The sequence below is a fragment of the Bos taurus genome, chromosome 23 (assembly GCF_002263795.3).
Source record: "Bos taurus isolate L1 Dominette 01449 registration number 42190680 breed Hereford chromosome 23, ARS-UCD2.0, whole genome shotgun sequence".
NCBI classification, from domain to species: Eukaryota; Metazoa; Chordata; class Mammalia; order Artiodactyla; family Bovidae; genus Bos; species Bos taurus.
The window spans coordinates 16,740,413-16,757,318 of NC_037350.1; the positions used below are offsets into that span (position 1 = coordinate 16,740,413).

At 57.1% G+C, this 16,906-nt stretch overlaps 1 protein-coding gene across 2 annotated transcripts in view; it reads left to right on the top strand.

Annotated features, from left to right (window-relative positions):
- Window positions 1-16,906, top strand: part of PTK7 (protein tyrosine kinase 7 (inactive)) — a 64,250-nt gene that overhangs the window by 36,681 nt on the left and 10,663 nt on the right. For both annotated transcript variants that reach the window (NM_001192965.2, XM_010818186.4), the window contains exons 2-17: window positions 3,286-3,573; window positions 3,964-4,066; window positions 4,431-4,621; window positions 4,713-4,863; window positions 6,071-6,219; window positions 6,471-6,737; window positions 8,597-8,730; window positions 8,873-9,008; window positions 9,120-9,239; window positions 10,528-10,677; window positions 10,776-10,926; window positions 11,023-11,150; window positions 12,462-12,665; window positions 13,862-14,017; window positions 14,749-14,981; window positions 16,178-16,258. In NM_001192965.2, coding sequence (NP_001179894.1) covers window positions 3,286-3,573; window positions 3,964-4,066; window positions 4,431-4,621; window positions 4,713-4,863; window positions 6,071-6,219; window positions 6,471-6,737; window positions 8,597-8,730; window positions 8,873-9,008; window positions 9,120-9,239; window positions 10,528-10,677; window positions 10,776-10,926; window positions 11,023-11,150; window positions 12,462-12,665; window positions 13,862-14,017; window positions 14,749-14,981; window positions 16,178-16,258 — 2,642 coding nt within the window. The remainder of the gene's footprint in view (window positions 1-3,285; window positions 3,574-3,963; window positions 4,067-4,430; window positions 4,622-4,712; window positions 4,864-6,070; window positions 6,220-6,470; window positions 6,738-8,596; window positions 8,731-8,872; window positions 9,009-9,119; window positions 9,240-10,527; window positions 10,678-10,775; window positions 10,927-11,022; window positions 11,151-12,461; window positions 12,666-13,861; window positions 14,018-14,748; window positions 14,982-16,177; window positions 16,259-16,906) is intronic.

The following is a 16,906-nucleotide window of genomic DNA, read 5'->3' on the forward strand; positions in this document are numbered from 1 at the left end:
GGGCATCCTAGTCAGGGTTGTGCTGGGGACTGTGCCACCTCGATCCCCCCAAAGCCTTCCTCCTCCTCTTCCGTTGTTCAGCCGAAGCTTTCGAAGAGCTCCTACTTCCCAGGACCCTCCTTGGTCTGCCCCGTTTCCCCTGACAAAAGACCAGACCAGCCTGTCCTGCAGATGGTGAGATGGCCGGACTGGGCACCCCTTGCAGTGTCTTCTCAGTGAAGTGGGTGTTGAGGCTCTGGGCCGGTCTCTGGTGTAGGGAGCTGGGTGGCCAGGATGTGAGCTCAGAGCAGGGGCCAGGGTCTTAGAGGAGGCCTGGTGGCTGCCCTCCCTGCCTTCTGTAACATCTGAAGCCTGCCCCCGCCAAGCAGTAACCAGGACCTGCTGTGAGCTGACGTCAGGACACAGGGCCCCTCGGGGCCAGCTTTGATGTTCCCCAGGCCCTGTCGAGGGGGCGCGGGGGGCTCTGAGTGGCAGTCTGGGAATGCAGTATCTCACCACAGCTCCGCCAGTGCCAGGGGGGGACGGGATGCTGGATGGAGGCTGAGCTGGGGTCCTTCTGAGTCATGCCATCTCCTCTCCCAACTCGGGTTTCTGTGGCAAGGGGTCTGTGCTTCCTGCAACCTCGCAGCCCCTTTCCCTCCACCCCACCCCCCAACCTGATGATCTGTTTAGAACTTCCCTGCAATGGCAGCTGCTCCCCATCTGGGGTCTGGGAGGGCATTTTGCCTCGCCTGGGGGGAGCTTTATAGCATCCCTAGAACTTGCATCTTTGGGCAGGAAGCGTGATGATGGTTAGGATGACGGTAGCTGCCTGCTGAATGGGCTCATCCAAGGCGTTGCACAAGAACTTATTGCGTTTGTGAGTCACGAGAGGGCGAGAGAAAGCTGGGGTCCCAATGTGTTCCTTGCACAAGGTCAGGCGCACTGAGTGTGGCTGTCAGGATTGAGTCAGATCTGACAGCAAACCCTTGTAACTAACCTCCTGTGGGTGGGCGAGCCTCCTGGTCCCCACTGTGTCTGGAGAGGCTGAGCGGGAAAATGGGGGTCGTCTACACTTGGAGGCAGATAAACTCTCTCTGTCTTTGATGAGAATCTGTAGTTCTGGGTTGAAGGTCCCCAGATTTGAATGAGTCATGTGCACAGAGGCCCGCTGGGGCCTCTGCCCGAGGCTGCCCATCTGTGTCAGGAGTGGGTGTCGGGAAGTGTTCCGGATGCTTCTGTGCCTGCCAGCTCTCGCCCCGCACTCCTTTGAGGTTACCTCCATTCAGCTGGTGTTCACTGAGCACCTTTGTGAGCCTGGTGTTACCTGTGGGAGGTGTGTCTCTCTCTGTACCTGGCTGCAGGGAGTGAGACCCATTCTGGCCTCAGATATTTCCAGGACTGGTTTGGAGTTCTTGGGCAGGGCTGGGAAGAGTGTGGTGTGGGTATGGAGTCGGGCTCCTTGGGTCACGGTCCCGGCTCTGCCACAAATGAGCTGTTTGATCTTGAGCAAATCCCTTCATCTCTCTGGACCTCAGTTGACTCATCCAGCTTACTCAGGGAGGGCAGGGACCGCACTCCAGTGAAGCGTTTGGAAGCTAGTGGGGGTGTTTGGGTTGTGAGGGTGACTGGGGGCAGCTTTGCTGATTGGCACAGTGGATGGGATAGCCCAGCGTGGTGGAGAATTATCCTATCCAAGGAGCCGGCAGGAACCTGCTGAGAAGTATTGGGGGAGCGCCCGGCTCCTTTCAGGGCCGTGTGTCTTGCATGCTGGTTCCTTTAGAATGTTGGGAGATGGACCTATATCAGGGGCAGCCCCTCCTCTGGACCTAGCCCTGGGGGATCCTGGACTTGTCTTGATGCTCACATTTTTTTTTTTTTAATTTTTATTTATTTGGCTGTTCTGGGTCTTAGCTGAGGCAGGCGGGATCCATTTCCCTGACCAGAGATGGAACCCAGGCCCTCCAGATTGAGAGGGCAGAGTCCCAAGGACCACCGGGGAAGTCTCCTTGACACTGACTTTATGAGGAGACTGGTTCTTGTGGCCTAAAGAACCACTCCCCCTTCCATGCCCAGGGACTTGGAAGGGGCTCCAGTGGTTTGGGAAGGGGCAGGCAGGACCCCATTAGTCTCTCCCTTCCTGCCCTTGTGGGCCCGGTTTGGCCAGAGGCAGAGCCTGCTTCTTCACGTAGCAGCCGCAGGTGGCCTGTTTCCCTCCCTGGAGGGGCGGCACAACCCGCTCTGTGCCATCACCCACCCTTCCCCACCCCCCCGCAGTGGGTGTTCCGGGCCCCGAAGCTCCGGGCCCCAGCTGGGCGCCCACGCAGGCCAGGAACAAAGCCCAGTGTGTTATTCCTGTGCGGCAACCGTGCCACCTGCCCGGCCCTGCCCTCTGCCTCCCCCGCCCATCTGCTGCTCTGCCCGGGCCCTTCACCCACCCCTTTGTTTGGTTCCACCTTTGGTTGCAGGGCCCCTTTCTATGAGGGTGCCCCCGTGGCCCTGGCCAGAGCTGAACTATAGCCATGCAGGAGGGGGAGACCTGGGACCACTTAGCTTACCTCTCAGTTAGCCCGGAAGAGCCAGCCTTGGACACAGATGGATCCCTAGGATTGGAGAGTAGGAGGTGGGGTGGCCCCGGCATGTCGTGGGGAATAACAGCAGATCCAGAGAATACTGGCTTCTCCTGTGATGGGATGGGTTCTCCCAGAGACACCCCTGGGGAATACTGGACTGCGGAGCATCTGTGGGTGGGATTCAGAGCCCCCCACCTCTGATGCTGGACCCTCAGCGGATGCATGAGAGCCAGTAATCCTTCCGAGAAGTTCTTTGGATCATGATTTAGCTCTGCTCTGTGACCTGGGTTCTGAAGATCGCGGGGAGGGTTGCTTGTTAATGTTCTCCACTCCTCGGTCCAGCATCTCCTGTGATCTGATCCCGTAGCTCTGAACTCTTTTTCCTTTAGGAGAGTCCTGTGCGGCATTAACCCCCTCCCTCCTCTAGCCCTTGGGACTCTCCCCCTTCAGCATTCTAGAGACACCGACTGCCCACGTCATTCATTTAGCACGGGTTTTGCCTTTGTCCTGTGTCCCCCCTCCAGACCAGCCCCCTGGAGGGTACTGCGTCTTTGTTTCCTGCGGAGTACCCAGCACAATGCAAACGTTCCTCAGTAGACAGTTGGGGTGTCATGATCCTTCTCACTTGCACTCACTTCTCACTTCTCACTTGCACGGAGCGATGGGCGGCCCGTGTTAGGACGGTGGCTGTAGCTCCCCGTGACCCTGTCTTTCCTGTGTTCCCCGCCTGCAGGTGCCCAGGCGGCCCTTGTCTTCATCAAGGAGCCGTCCTCCCAGGATGCGCTGCAGGGGCGCCGGGCGCTGCTCCGCTGTGAGGTTGAGGCCCCGGGCCCGGTGCATGTGTTCTGGCTGTTGGACGGGGCTCCCATCCAGGACACCGAGCGGCGCTTCACCCAGGGCAGCAGCCTGAGCTTCACGGCTGTGGACCGGCTGCAGGACTCAGGAGCCTTCCAGTGCGTGGCTCGGGATGAAGTCACCGGAGAAGAAGCCCGCAGCGCCAATGCCTCCTTCAACATCAAATGTGAGAGCCGGGGGGCTGTGTCTGCCCCCATGAGACCCTCAATTCCTAAACCCTGCGAGGGGACCCCCTCCTTTGCCTCAGCTCCTCCCGTCTCCAGTTGAACGGGGCAGGGAGAATGCAACTGAGGTCAGCTCTCTGCTTGTATGGACAGGAGGAAGTTAAAAGTTTTCATTTTTCCAAGGGTTATTTTACCCCCCCTTCAAATCTTGGACCCAATGATCTGCTGGGTAGTTTTGCTAATGGCAGGAGCTGTGAGGCAGGGTGGCCCTGTGTCACTTGGCCTCCGAGTCTCCAGGTTCCGGCCTTTCCTGCTTGTCCTCCTTCCTCTCTGCACTCCCTCCCTTGCTCTGCCCCGCGCCCCTCACTCTGCAACCTTGGCCTCCGCTCCAGGGCTCGAGACCGGTCCCGTGGTCCTGAAGCATCCGGCCTCGGAAGCTGCAATACAGCCCCTGACCCAGGTCACACTGCGTTGTCACATTGACGGGCACCCTCGGTAAGGAAACTGTGGGGAGGGGAAGGAAAGGGTGATTGTTCTTGACTGGCAGACCTGTCTCCCCCAACTGTGGGCTCTGCCACCACCCTGCCCACATGCTGTTCCACCCTGGGCCCTGGTCACTGGAGAAGGGGCAGCCTTGTGCCATGGAGCAATCCTGGGAGCTGGGAAATCTAGAATCTGCCAGATTCTGCCCCCGGGATGGTGTGCCTCTGTGCAAGTCATGATCCCTCTCCAGGCCTCAGTTTCCCCATGTGTAAACTGAGGGGTCTAGCCCTGCCTCTCCGGTTTTGCACCCTTCCTACCGGCCACCTGAGAACACCCCTCCCCCACCCCCCTGCTGCTGACCTGCTTGGCCCCGCAGACCCACCTACCAGTGGTTCCGAGATGGGAGCGCCCTCTCTGACGGTCAGAGCAACCACACGGTCAGCAGCAAGGAGCGAAACTTGACCCTCCGGCCGGCCGGCCCCGAGCACAGCGGCGTCTATTCCTGCTGTGCCCATAATGCCTTTGGCCAGGCTTGCAGCAGCCAGAACTTCACCTTGAGCATCGCTGGTGAGCCCGGGGGGTGGAGGTGGGGAGCTGGGGGCGGGGGCGGGGTCTGCCCGCCTCGCCCGCTCACGTGTCTGTGCCTCCCCCACCCCAGATGAGAGCTTTGCCAGGGTGGTCCTGGCACCCCAGGATGTGGTAGTGGCCAGGAATGAGGAGGCCATGTTCCACTGTCAGTTCTCAGCCCAGCCGCCCCCGAGCCTGCAGTGGGTCTTTGAGGATGAGACCGCCATCACTAACCGCAGCCGGTAAGGCGTTAAAAGTTGTGTGTGCACACATGCTCAGTCATTTCAGTCGTGTCCGACTCTCTGCGACACTATGGACTGTAGCCCGCCAGGCTCCTCTGTCTATGGAATTTTCCAGGCAAAAATACTGGAGTGGGTTGCCGAACTCTCCTCCAGGGGATCTTCCCAACCCAGGGTTTGAACCCGCATCTCTTATGTCTCCTGCACTGTCAGGTGGATTCTTTATAGGTTGTTCTTTAAAGGATCTTAAAGACCCTCTTAAAGGGAGTGAGGTTCTTACCACAGGTATCCTAGCTCTATGCGTGGAATTACCTCAGCTTTCCAGCAGATGGCAGTAGAATGTCTTCCTGTTACAAAGTGAACCCAACAAAGGGACACAGCTCCAGGAAGGGCATCTTTTCCCACTTCCCGCAGATACACTGTGTGAGCCTGCGGTGACTCGTTCCTCCCCCACTTCTGCCCATAGGGTCTTCTGGGATGGGGGTCAGCAACTCAGGGGTGGAGGGACACGGGGAACCTGGGTGATCACATTGTGGACAAGAAGGTCCCAGATGGTAAAGACACCTCACACACACACACACACACACACACACACGCGCGCGCGCGCACACACGCACACACACACACTTTTTGGAAGAAGCAAACATTTCCAGAAATTGCTGGGAGGTATCAGGCCCACAGGGACACTTCTGTCCTCATCCAGGCCCTAGAGAGCAGAGAGCACCTTGGTGGTACCAGGTGTGGCTGTGGTCCTTGGAGGTGTGGCTCCCCAGGCTGGGGGCGGGGATCCCACTCGGCTGCAGCCCTGAGGACGTCACCTGTGGTCTGTCTGGTACAGCTGCGGGGCTTCTGATGCTGGAGCTTCTGCTCTACCAGCAGGCTTATCTTGGCTCCCTGGAAAGGTGGCCCCCCGTCTCCACAGGCATGTCAACTCCTTGATTCCTCCCACTCACTGCTGCTGGCCTGGCTGCCCCAAAGCCGTGTCTCTTGTAGTTAAAATACACACTCCCACACACATGAACAAATGCATGCACGCACATGCACACACATGCACGCACCAGCACGGCGTGCCGGCTTCCTTCTCTCTGCCCTGTTCCTGGCCGATTCTTTCCTGCATACCTGGCCTGCACAGGTCGGGGTTCCATCAGCTCCCTTCTGGAGCGAGGCCCCTGGGCCACTCCTTGCCAACATCAGTCTCTCCCCTCCGCAGCCCCCCGCACCTCCGCAGAGCCACAGTGTTTGCCAACGGGTCCCTGCAGCTGACCCAGGTCCGGCCGCGCAACGCGGGGGTCTACCGCTGCATAGGCCAGGGCCAGAGGGGCCCTCCCGTCGTCCTGGAGGCCACACTCCACCTGGCAGGTGAGTCTGAGGGTCTGGGGTGCCGAGGTAGGGGCTGCCTTCAGCGTTGTTGCCCATGTAGAGGTTTGGCTTCCTGTTTCCTACTCAGAGCAGCTTGGAGGGCAGAGGGAGGAAGAAGATGCCTGGGGTCGGAAGAGGAGGTGCTAGGGGTCCCGGGGATGGCTCGTGCTGGGAGCGGGGAAGCGGGCTACGGAGAACATCAGGTGTCCTGGATCCCATGGTAAGCCGGCTGTCTGTTCCCGTCCCTACAGAGATCGAAGACATGCCACCATTTGAGCCACGGGTGTTCACGGCCGGCAGCGAGGAGCGTGTAGCCTGCCCGCCCCCCCAGGGTCTGCCGGAGCCCAGTGTGTGGTGGGAGCATGCAGGAGCCCGGCTGCCCGCCCACGGCAGGGTCTACCAGCAGGGCCACGAGCTGGTGTTTGCCAGCACTGCTGAGAGCGATGCTGGTGTCTACACCTGCCATGCGGCCAACTTGGCTGGTCAGCGGCGACAGGACGTCAACATCACGGTGGCCAGTAAGCACCTGTGCCCCGAAGGGCGAGGACGGGAGGAGCCCAGGTCCCAGGGAGTCTTGGGCTCTGGCTGTGATAATGCTCAGAGTCACCCCTGGAGCTCTCCTGAGGTTCCCCCTCAGCTCTGAGCCCTGCTGGCCTGGGAACCATTCCTCTGCTGGACAGAGATATTGGAGTAGAGGGTGGTGAGCCAGACACAGAGGTTGGGGTGACAGCCCTCCCTGAAAGTGATCCTCTGGCTGCAGCAGACAGGGCTCTAGAGACCCGGGTCACACACTGTCTCCAGTGCACAGGGTGACCGTGATAGAGAGTTACCTGCTTTGCTAGGGCTCAGTTTCCTCATCTATTAAAATGGAGCTGATAACGCATTACCTCTCCTACAGGATGGTCGGAAAGATTAGTGAAGTAGATAAAAAAGACTTTTTTTTCCTTATTGGAAAGGTGATATGGACAAAGTTATAGGTAGTGATTGCTTTATCTGTTGTTAAACTCAGCAAATTTCTACAAAGAACTGACTACCTAGCGTGTCACAACTGCGATCTGGAGAAGGCATAGCGTTGTGCCACGGAGCAATCCTGGGAGCTGGGAAATCTAGAATCTCAGCCAGATTCCGCTTTGAAACCTGCGACATCACATTATAAAGAGATGCAAGGGACGGGAGGACTGTTTACAGGCATCTTTGCACACAGTCTGCCCCACCAAGTCAGAGGATGAGAAGTCCTTCCGGGAACTGAGCCTGAGTGCAGCATTTTCAAAAGGTTATTCTGGCTGTTCCAAGAAGACTAGATTGTTAGGGACCAGACTCTGAACAGGAAAGCAGTTAATAGAGGACCGTAATTATCTTGGGGATGTTGAAGGGACTTGAACAGAGGTGCTAGTGGTGGGGGCAAGAGGTGCTGACGTTCAGATACATTTTGTTTCTTTTTGTTTTTTTCTTCTTTTAGGACCTACATTTTATTTCTTAAAATATTTATTTATTTGGCTGTACCGGCTGGTAGTTGTGACACGCTAGATATTCAGGCTTTGTTGTGGCATGTAGGATCTAGTTCCTTCATCAGGGATTGACCTTGGGCCCCCTGCATTGGGAGCACAGAGTCTTAGCCACTGGACCACCAGGGAAGTCCTAGGATACATTTTAGAGCTGAGGAAGATGGGGTTTGTGTAGAATGAATGTGATTGGGTGGGGTGGTAGGGAAAGCAGTAGAGAGAGAAGTCAGCTAAGTGTTTGGCCTATGCAATTGGCTGGATAGCGGTGCTGTTTACTGAGAGGAAACTATGATGAGCAGGTTTGGGGAGAAATCAAGCATTCTCTTTTGCACATGTAAAAGCCTGAAGTGCCTGTTAGATATCCAGCTGGAGATGCCAATAGGATTTGCAGGTGTGAAGGTCATGGGGGAGGTCAGGAGCCAGGCTCTAGGTTGGGACTCATCTACTTGGATAGTATTGAAGGCCATGAACTGGCCATTGTTCCAGGAAGTATTTAGCCAAAACAACAGAAATTCGAGGACAGAGCCTTGGAGGGTTCTGGTATAAGAAAGCAAGGATTCTGGAGTCATGCAGACCAGAGTTTTCAATCCTCTATCGTGCATTAGAAATCATATTTCTTTGAACCACTGTCTTATCTGTAAAATGGATATAGAAATGCATACTTCAGGGGTTTATTGTGGCTCTGAACTAAGATAATGTTAGGAAGGTTCTGGTACCTGGGCCTTCACTAAGGGGTCACGCAGTTATCACTGGAGCAGACAGGGTTTCTAAACTCAGGGCCTGAGGGAGGTGGGTAATTAGAATTTCCTAGGATTGGATCCATGGGTTTTGGGGACGTGTTGATCAACCTTCTGTTTCCTCCTTGTCCCTGTAAGCGGTGCCCACATGGCTGGAGAAGCCCCAGGACAGCCAGCTGGAGGAGGGCAAGCCGGGCTATTTGCATTGCCTGACTCAGGCCACACCCAAACCCACAGTTGTCTGGTACAGAAACCAGATGCTCATCTCCGAGGTGAGGACGAGGGTTGCTGCTGGGGGGCCATGGGGTCCTCTGTGCTCATCTGCCCAGTGCGCTTTCCCCCGAGGCAGTACCAGGGAGAGGCTGGTGGGGGGCAGGTGGAGACCCACTCATGGGCTCGTCTCCTGTGCTGCAGGATTCGCGGTTCGAGGTCTTCAAGAACGGGACCCTGCGCATCAACAGCGTGGAGGTGTACGACGGAACGTGGTACCGCTGCGTGAGCAGTACGCCCGCCGGCACCATCGAGGCCCAGGCCCGCGTCCAAGTGCTGGGTGAGCTGGCGCCTGGCCCCAACGGGCAGGAGAGGACTGGGGAGGGAGCCGCAGGGCCCAAGATCTTCAGGCCTGCCGCCTCAAGCCCTCCCTTTCCCTCTCCTGAAACAGAAAAGCTCAAGTTCACACCACCACCCCGGCCACAGCAGTGCATGGAGTTTGACAAGGAGGCCACAGTGCCCTGCTCAGCCACGGGCCGAGAGAAGCCCACTATTAAGTGGGTCCGGGCAGGTGGGTACCCTGTGGGCATTTGGTGGGGGGGTGGAACAGGCAGTCCACTGGTCAGACATGTGCCTGTCTCAGGACCAGCTGAGTGCCTGGTACTGCAGGACAGACAAGGAATGTAGGGGCCGATTTATACTCCAGTTAGAAGAAGGAAGCCAGACGTAAACGAGGTCAGGTTACAGCGTTAGACAAAGTATAGGATGATTCAGGGCACCAAGTGATTGGATTGGTCCAGACAGGGCCGTGAAGTCCTCCCTTTTCTAAATAGTCATCCTTTCCAACATAAAAGTAATCCTTTAGAAAACTTTTGGAGACAATAATGCATAATCCCACCATCAGTCATCTCTGGGTGTGTACCTTTTTCTATGTACATCTTTTTGTTTTTACATAGCAGTTTTATTGTGCATCAAATATTCACTTACTATACTTCCATGAGTAAGTCATGCTTACTGTAGAAATGGACGATGCAGGTAACTGTATGTAATTTTATCTTTTTTTAGCTTAACATCATCAAGCATTTCCCCATGTTTTTATACATAAACATTGGACCATTGGTTTTGATGGTTACAATAATATTCCAATAGTTGGGTTCACTGTAATTTACTTAAATATTCCCTAAATGTCTGACATTTGCGTTGTTAGCCATCCTTGCTTCCTTTCTCTACTTCTCACTGTTTCTCTCACTCTCTGTCTTTTTTTTATTGCCGCAGTAAACATCTTTACGGCGAAGTTTTTTTTCTGGATTTGGGTTTATTTCCTTTGGGAAAGATTCCCAGAAATGGAATAATTATGTATAAAAGGGTAGGCACATTTTTACAACCCTTGATGTGAATGGCCAAATAGTTTTTTAAAGGGCTTTTACGTTCCCATTAAGAGAGTAAGGTTGTCAATTCTGAGAAGCAAGTGGGCCCTCTCTGCTCAGGTGTCTGGGGGAGCGTTCTGTGGGGGCTGAGGCTCAGAATGGGCAGGACAGTGGCAAAGAGCAGGGCTCAGTGCTAGGAGTAGGCAGTGACAGGCAGTGATGGTGAGAACAGGGCAAATTCCATGCCCAGCCAGAAGTCCAGTTTGGTGGAAGTGGAAGGGCACTTCTACAGGGCAGTAGAAGGAGGTGAGGCTGGAAAATTAGAAAAAGTGAGTAACAGGGACTCCCGACCCCTGGTTCAGGAGTTTGGACCTTGTCTGTGGGTAGGCTGGAGCAATGGCATGTTTTTGAGTGCAGGTGAGTGACTGAAGGCATTGCCAACCGTGATGGGACTCTGGTCCAGCCCATCATTCCCCTGCATTTCCCCTGCAGATGGGAGCAGCCTCCCAGAGTGGGTGACAGACAACGCCGGGACCTTGCACTTCTCGCGGGTGACCCGTGACGACGCTGGCAACTACACCTGCATTGCCTCCAACGGGCTGCAGGGCCAGATCCGCGCCCACGTCCAGCTCACCGTGGCAGGTGCGACCGTGCCGGGCGTGGGGCCGGGGCTGCGGCCCACACCCCGCCAGCCCCATTGCTCACTGCTCCCTGCCCCTCGCCGGGCTCTTCCCATCCAGTGTTCATCACCTTCAAGGTGGAGCCGGAGCGCACGACCGTGTACCAGGGCCACACGGCCCTGCTGCGGTGTGAGGCCCAGGGGGACCCCAAGCCGCTCATTCAGTGGAAGGGCAAGGATCGCATCCTGGACCCCACCAAGCTCGGACCCAGGTAGGCCGTCTCCGCCTCCCCACCCCGCCGCCTGCCCTGCAGCTCAGGCTCCCGGGGCCAGCCAGGTGGGCAACGCTGGGGCTTCTCTCCCGGCAGGATGCACATCTTCCAGAACGGCTCCCTGGTGATCCACGACGTGGCCCCTGAGGACTCGGGCCGCTACACCTGCATCGCGGGCAACAGCTGCAACATCAAGCACACGGAGGCCCCCCTCTACGTCGTGGGTATGGGGCCCTCGGGGCTGTCCTGCACGGGAAGTGGGTGCCCGACTTCTTTCTCATCCTTGTTCTCATCAGCCCTGTACACAAAAGGCACTGAAGCCGTGTTTTGCAATGGTGGCGGGGAATCTGGGTCCCCTCCTCGGGGCCACCACAAGGCAGTCTCAGGTTCCTTGCCCTGACCTGGGCTGTTGTTGACACTTTCCACAGCCGGGCTGTGTGAGCCTGTGGCGGTGGGGGGTGCTTTTGTCCTGAGATGCTTCCTCCCAGGTCTGTCCTCATGGTCCTGGGTGGGTGGCGAGAGGATGCGGCAGCATGTGGTTCCTTTGCCCTGGCGACCCAGACGGTGAAAGGTGTAAGGCCCTGAGTAGGGCCTGGGACTGGGGATTTGGGCCTGACCTCTCCTGATCCCCAGCTCTGTGCTCCTCCAGGTGGTATTTCCTCTTTTTTTTCTCTGTTAAGATGACAGTGGTTTGAGCAAGAGGCTTTCAAACTTTTTTGGTTCAGCAGCAGAACTGGTTTTCTAAATATTTATGTATTTTTAATGTGTAATTTACTTTATCTGGCTGTTCCAAGTCTTAGTTGCAGCATGCGGGACCGAGTTCTATGACCAGGAATGGGAACCTGGGCCTCCTGCATTTGAGAGTACAGAGTCTTAGCCCCTGAACCAGCAGGGAAGTCCCAGAACTGGTTTTTAGACAGGGTTTTCCGTGGAACTTTAAATGGGTAAAGTGAAGTGGTGGCCTCTTGGTTGAAGCCACTGGGTGTGTGCCAACTGGGGGATCCTGGACGGCCTCCCCGCTTGGGCCTTTCTCCCACCTGGCACCTCTTTCTCCATGGGACCCAAGGCCACTGAAAGCCTGTAGACTAGAAGATCCTTCTGCAAAAGTGTTTCTTTGAACCTGCTCTGTGCTGGGCGATAGCTGGAGTTATAAACCAGAAGTTCCCACGTGCAGCTCTGTAGGGCCTGACTCAAGATTTCAAGTCACTAAGGATGCTTGTTAACAATGACATGGGTTTGTGATGGGGCCGACTGTGGTGTGCTTCTGATGTGTGTCCCAGGCTTGTGTCTGGGTGCAGAAACAGCCTGGAAATCACTCACATCCTGCAGAGCTCCCTCCGGCCTCAATGGGCCCCCAGGAACTGGCCCTTGTTGAAGCCAGTGATGGGGGTGACCCTCCCAGGTTGCTCCGGCTTGGTCAGAGCATCAAGTAGTCTGGGAGGCTGTTGAATCTGTGGGGTGGAGAGAGCCGGGAGAGCAGTAGGGCTGCATTTGCCCTAGTCGCCCCTGCCCACACCTGTCTGTGTGTCTCTCAGACAAGCCGGTGCTGGAGGAATCAGAGGGCCCAGGCAGCCCTCCCCCCTACAAGATGATCCAGACCATCGGGCTGTCGGTGGGCGCCGCTGTGGCCTACATCATCGCCGTGCTGGGCCTCATGTTCTACTGCAAGAAGCGCTGCAAGGCCAAGCGGCTTCAGAAGCAGCCGGAGGGCGAGGAGCCGGAGATGGAGTGCCTCAACGGTGAGGGGCCCTGGAAGAGGGAGGCGGTGTCGCGCGCAGGTGCTGAGCGCCCTCCCGTGGCCATGGAGGAAAGTGCAGCAGTTGGAGCCAAAGCCGAGCCGCACCCACCCGCTTCCTCCGCTCACCCCCCGCCCCCATGTTGGCTGATTCCCAGGGCCTCGGCTTCTGAGCAGCCTGGCTCAAGTCTTCCTCATTGGATTCTCAGGCTAGCCTCCTGTGTTTCCCTGCCTTTTCCCTGCAGTTCTAAACCACAGGCATAATTTCAGTATAGGGCTTCCCTGGTAGCTCAGCTGGTGAAGAATCCACCTGCAATGCAGGAGGCCCCAGTTTGATTTCTGGGTCAGGAAGATCCCCTGGAGAAGGGATGGGCTACCTGCTCCAATATTCTTGGGCTTCCCTGGTGGCTCAGCTGGTAAAGAATCTGCCTGTAATGCGGGAGACCTGGGTTCGATACCTGGGTTGGGAAGATCCCCTGGAGAAGGGAACGGCTACCCACTCCAGTATTCTGGCCTGGAGAATTCCATGGACTGTATAGTCTGTGGGGCCACCAAGAGTCGGACACGACTGAGCAACTTTCACTTCCAGCCCCCACCCCTCCACCCGCCCCCTGGAGCTGGCTGATTCCCAGGGCCTCCGCTTCTGAGCAGCCTGGCTCATATGTTTTAGTGTTTCCTTGCACATCTTCTCTCCCTCTGCTAGTCTTTGAGTTTCCCCAGGTGGGACGGCGGGTTCTGTCTGCCTGTTTCCCTCCTCCTGCCCTTCCTCTCCTCCACCAGGAGCCCCCTATGGACACGGCTGGGTCTCCCCTCTCACTTTAGGGGTTCAGGAGCAGGACTGGAGTTTCCCTTGTTGTGATTTTTACAGCCTTTGTGCCTGTTTACAGCTTTGCACCTAGGAGACCCTATGAAAGCAAAAACCCTTATGTCACCAGGCTGTCTAGGGACCAGTGACTCAGCTGCGACTTGTGCCGTCTCTTTTCAAAGGTTGTAATCGGCTATGTCAATAAGTGGTCAGACCCTAAGGGGTGCTGGGCTCCCTCGCCCCAGCCCCTTCAATTCATTGACCGGATTGTGTGTGGACATTGTGTAGATCACTAGTATTAGATCCATTTGTTGGGAGTGGGAGACTGTGAGAAAGAATTGCAGTCCCCATGGTGGCCAGTCTCATCCTCACTCCCCCTTTCCCCCTCTTCCCAGGCGGGCCTCTGCAGAACGGACAGCCCTCGGCCGAGATCCAGGAGGAGGTGGCCTTGACCAGCTTGGGCTCTGGTTCCGCCGCCACCAGCAAGCGCCACAGCACGAGTGACAAGATGCACTTCCCGCGGGCCAGCCTGCAGCCCATCACCACGCTGGGTGTGTTGCCATGGCCTCCATCAACCCCCCTATTTAACTACAGGCTCCAGGTCTGTCTGCACCTGCACCAGGGGCTGGTGTCTCTGGAGCCCCTGAAGCCCAGAACCTCGGAAATGGAGGGAGCATCAGGGCGGCCGGGTCCAGTGCGTCCCCCGTGTGCCCGTTGTCCACATCCCACCCCCGAGATTTTTGTCATTCCTGTGTATTAGTCACTTGATGTTTTCTTTAGATTGACTTTCTCTCACCTTTAAAAAAAAACTGAGCTCTGTCAACTCGATGGACACGAGTCTGAGCAAACTCCAGGAGATAGTGAAGGACAGGGAAGCCTGGCGTACTGCAGTCCATGAGGTCGCAAAGAGTCAGACACGACTGAGTGACCGAACAAAAACAACAAGCTTAGTTGTAGGAAAAACTGTGGGAAGTTACGGATCTGTGTTTTATGAGTATAGCTTAAAGTATAGAAGTAAGACGTGTTAATGGTGAATCACCTAAAATTCTCATACAGACCACCTTCTAGAAAGTACTGTTAATCTGACCCCTTTATTTCACTGTTAGAGACTGCCAATCCCAGGGCAGAAGGGGAAGGGGTTCACTCGGAGTTACACACAGAGCCGGGGCCACTGCCCAGTCTAGCTGGGCGGGAGCAGAGAGACGCCCCCGCGTGTGACCCCGGCCAGGTGCCTCCCAAGTCGGGGCATCCTCGGCTGGCTGACTCAGTCCTATGCCCGCAGGCAAGAGCGAGTTTGGGGAGGTGTTCCTGGCGAAGGCACAGGGCTTGGAAGAAGGATCGCCTGAGACCCTGGTGCTCGTGAAGAGTCTGCAGAGCCGGGACGAGCAGCAGCAGCTGGACTTCCGGAGGGAGTTCGAAATGTTTGGGAAGCTGAACCATGCCAATGTGGTGCGGCTGCTGGGGCTGTGCCGCGAGGCAGAGCCACACTACATGGTGCTGGAGTACGTGGACCTGGTAGGCGGCCTGGGGCGCCCTGGGGGCTCGGGCGGGTTGGTAGGCGGCCGGGGGCGCCCTGGGGGCTGGGGCAGGGGCAGAGCCCTGACTTGGGGCGAGGGCACCGCTGGAGCCTGCGTCGCCACCCCACCGTGAGTCCCCCGTTCCAACCCTGCCTTTCCTTACCCTCAGCCCCTTTCCCATCTGCTGGCCCCTGTCTGGGGTTTGGTCCCAGTTTCCTTCCAGCTTCTTCCTCAGCCCAACAGCAGGGACGCCTTCCAGGCCCTTTTCCCTGATTCTGGTTTTCTTTGGTTTGTCATTTTTCACTCCCCAGGGCCTGTCAGCCCTTGAGAATAAACATAACGAGAACCCAGCTTTCCTTCTTTCCCTGCAGCCGGTGCCACTGGAGGGACAGCGTTCGCTTAGCCACCGGCCTTCTCTCTCTCCCCACTGGTGCTGCCCGGCCCTGCCCCTCACTCTGCAGTCCCGGGCTCACTGCGTCTAGTCCCCTTGGTCCTCAAAAACGGCTGCATGGCAGACTCTGCAGCTCGGGTGCAGGAAGGGCGAGGAGTGAGCCTCGTCTTTCCATGAACGAGGGCTTACGAGCACGCTGCACATGTTTCTGCCGCTAGGGCCCCGTCTGAGTTCGGTCTAGAGGACGAGGCTTTCCTGTCTGGGGTCTGTGAAGACCGAGGGTCGGGGGCCGTGTTTTCCTCTTGGCGTTCTCGGGGCAGGGGCTTCCTCTCCTGCCCGTCTGAGGGCTCCCCCGAGGGCAGCGATGACTGTCCCCCTCCCTTTCTGACCAGGAGCTTCTAGGACAGTGGTCCCCAACCTCTGGAATTTGATGCCTGATGATCTGAGGTGGAACTGATGTAATTGTGGTAGAAATAAAGTGTGCCTGATAAATGTAATGCGCTTGAATCAGTCTGAAACCATCCCCTCCCAGTCTGTGGAAAAACTTGTCTTCCACGAAACTGGTCCCTAGTGCCAAAACGCCTGGGGACCGCTGTTCTAGGAGACGCTTCCTATAAGTTTTAGTTGCCACTGGACTCTCCCCATGGGAAGGGGTCTGGGCTGAGGGGCGGGCATTCAGGTCAGGGGTCCTCGCCCCCTCTCCCCCAGGGCAGGCGCCCTGTGAGCACTCGCTGGGGTTGGGTTTGGCAGGGGGGAACACCGGCTGGGCTGTGACCTGACAGAGATGCTGGGTTTTTCTTCAGGGAGACCTTAAACAGTTCCTGAGGATTTCCAAGAGCAAGGATGAGAAGCTGAAGTCGCAGCCCCTCAGCACAAAGCAGAAGGTGAGGATGTTGGGGGGTGGGGGGTCGGGAGCCGGGCAATCCCTTAGCAGGTGCCCTGGTCGAGCACTGCCCGCGGGCCAGGCCCCGGGGTGAGCACTTGGGGAGCACCGTGATCCTCTGGGATGGCGTCACTTCCCTGCGATGGGTAAAGAGGCTGAGACGGGCTAAGTGACCGGTCGCAGCCTATGAGCCACCCTGTGTGGCCCCACTGCCTTTGTGGAGAAGCACTGCCTTTGGCCCGGGCTGTTGGAACTCGACGGCTGCGGAGGGCGCTGAGCTGAAGGGGCAACTGGCAGCCCGGGCGTCTCAGAGCCGGCGGGGCTGGGCACAGCTCTGAGCGTGTTCCCTCATCCCCCGGGGGTGTGGGCGGGCTGCCAGGGTTTCACCGCCTGTGGTTTTCACGCTTTTGCTCTCACTCGGGCTGTGGGCTGCCCAGCCTTTCCTTCCGGTTCTGCTCCTGCCTCTGGCATAGAGCCCTGGCTGGGGCCCTGTGGAGACACAGGCCTGGGCTGAAACAGTGAAGAAGGGAACGCTTCCTACGACGCCCTGCCCGCCTCAGACCTTGCCTTCCGTGCCCAGTTCTCCCTGCCTGCCGCCTCCTCCCCTCCCGTACCCCCTCCCCGCTTCCATGTGGCCGGGTGCTCTGTG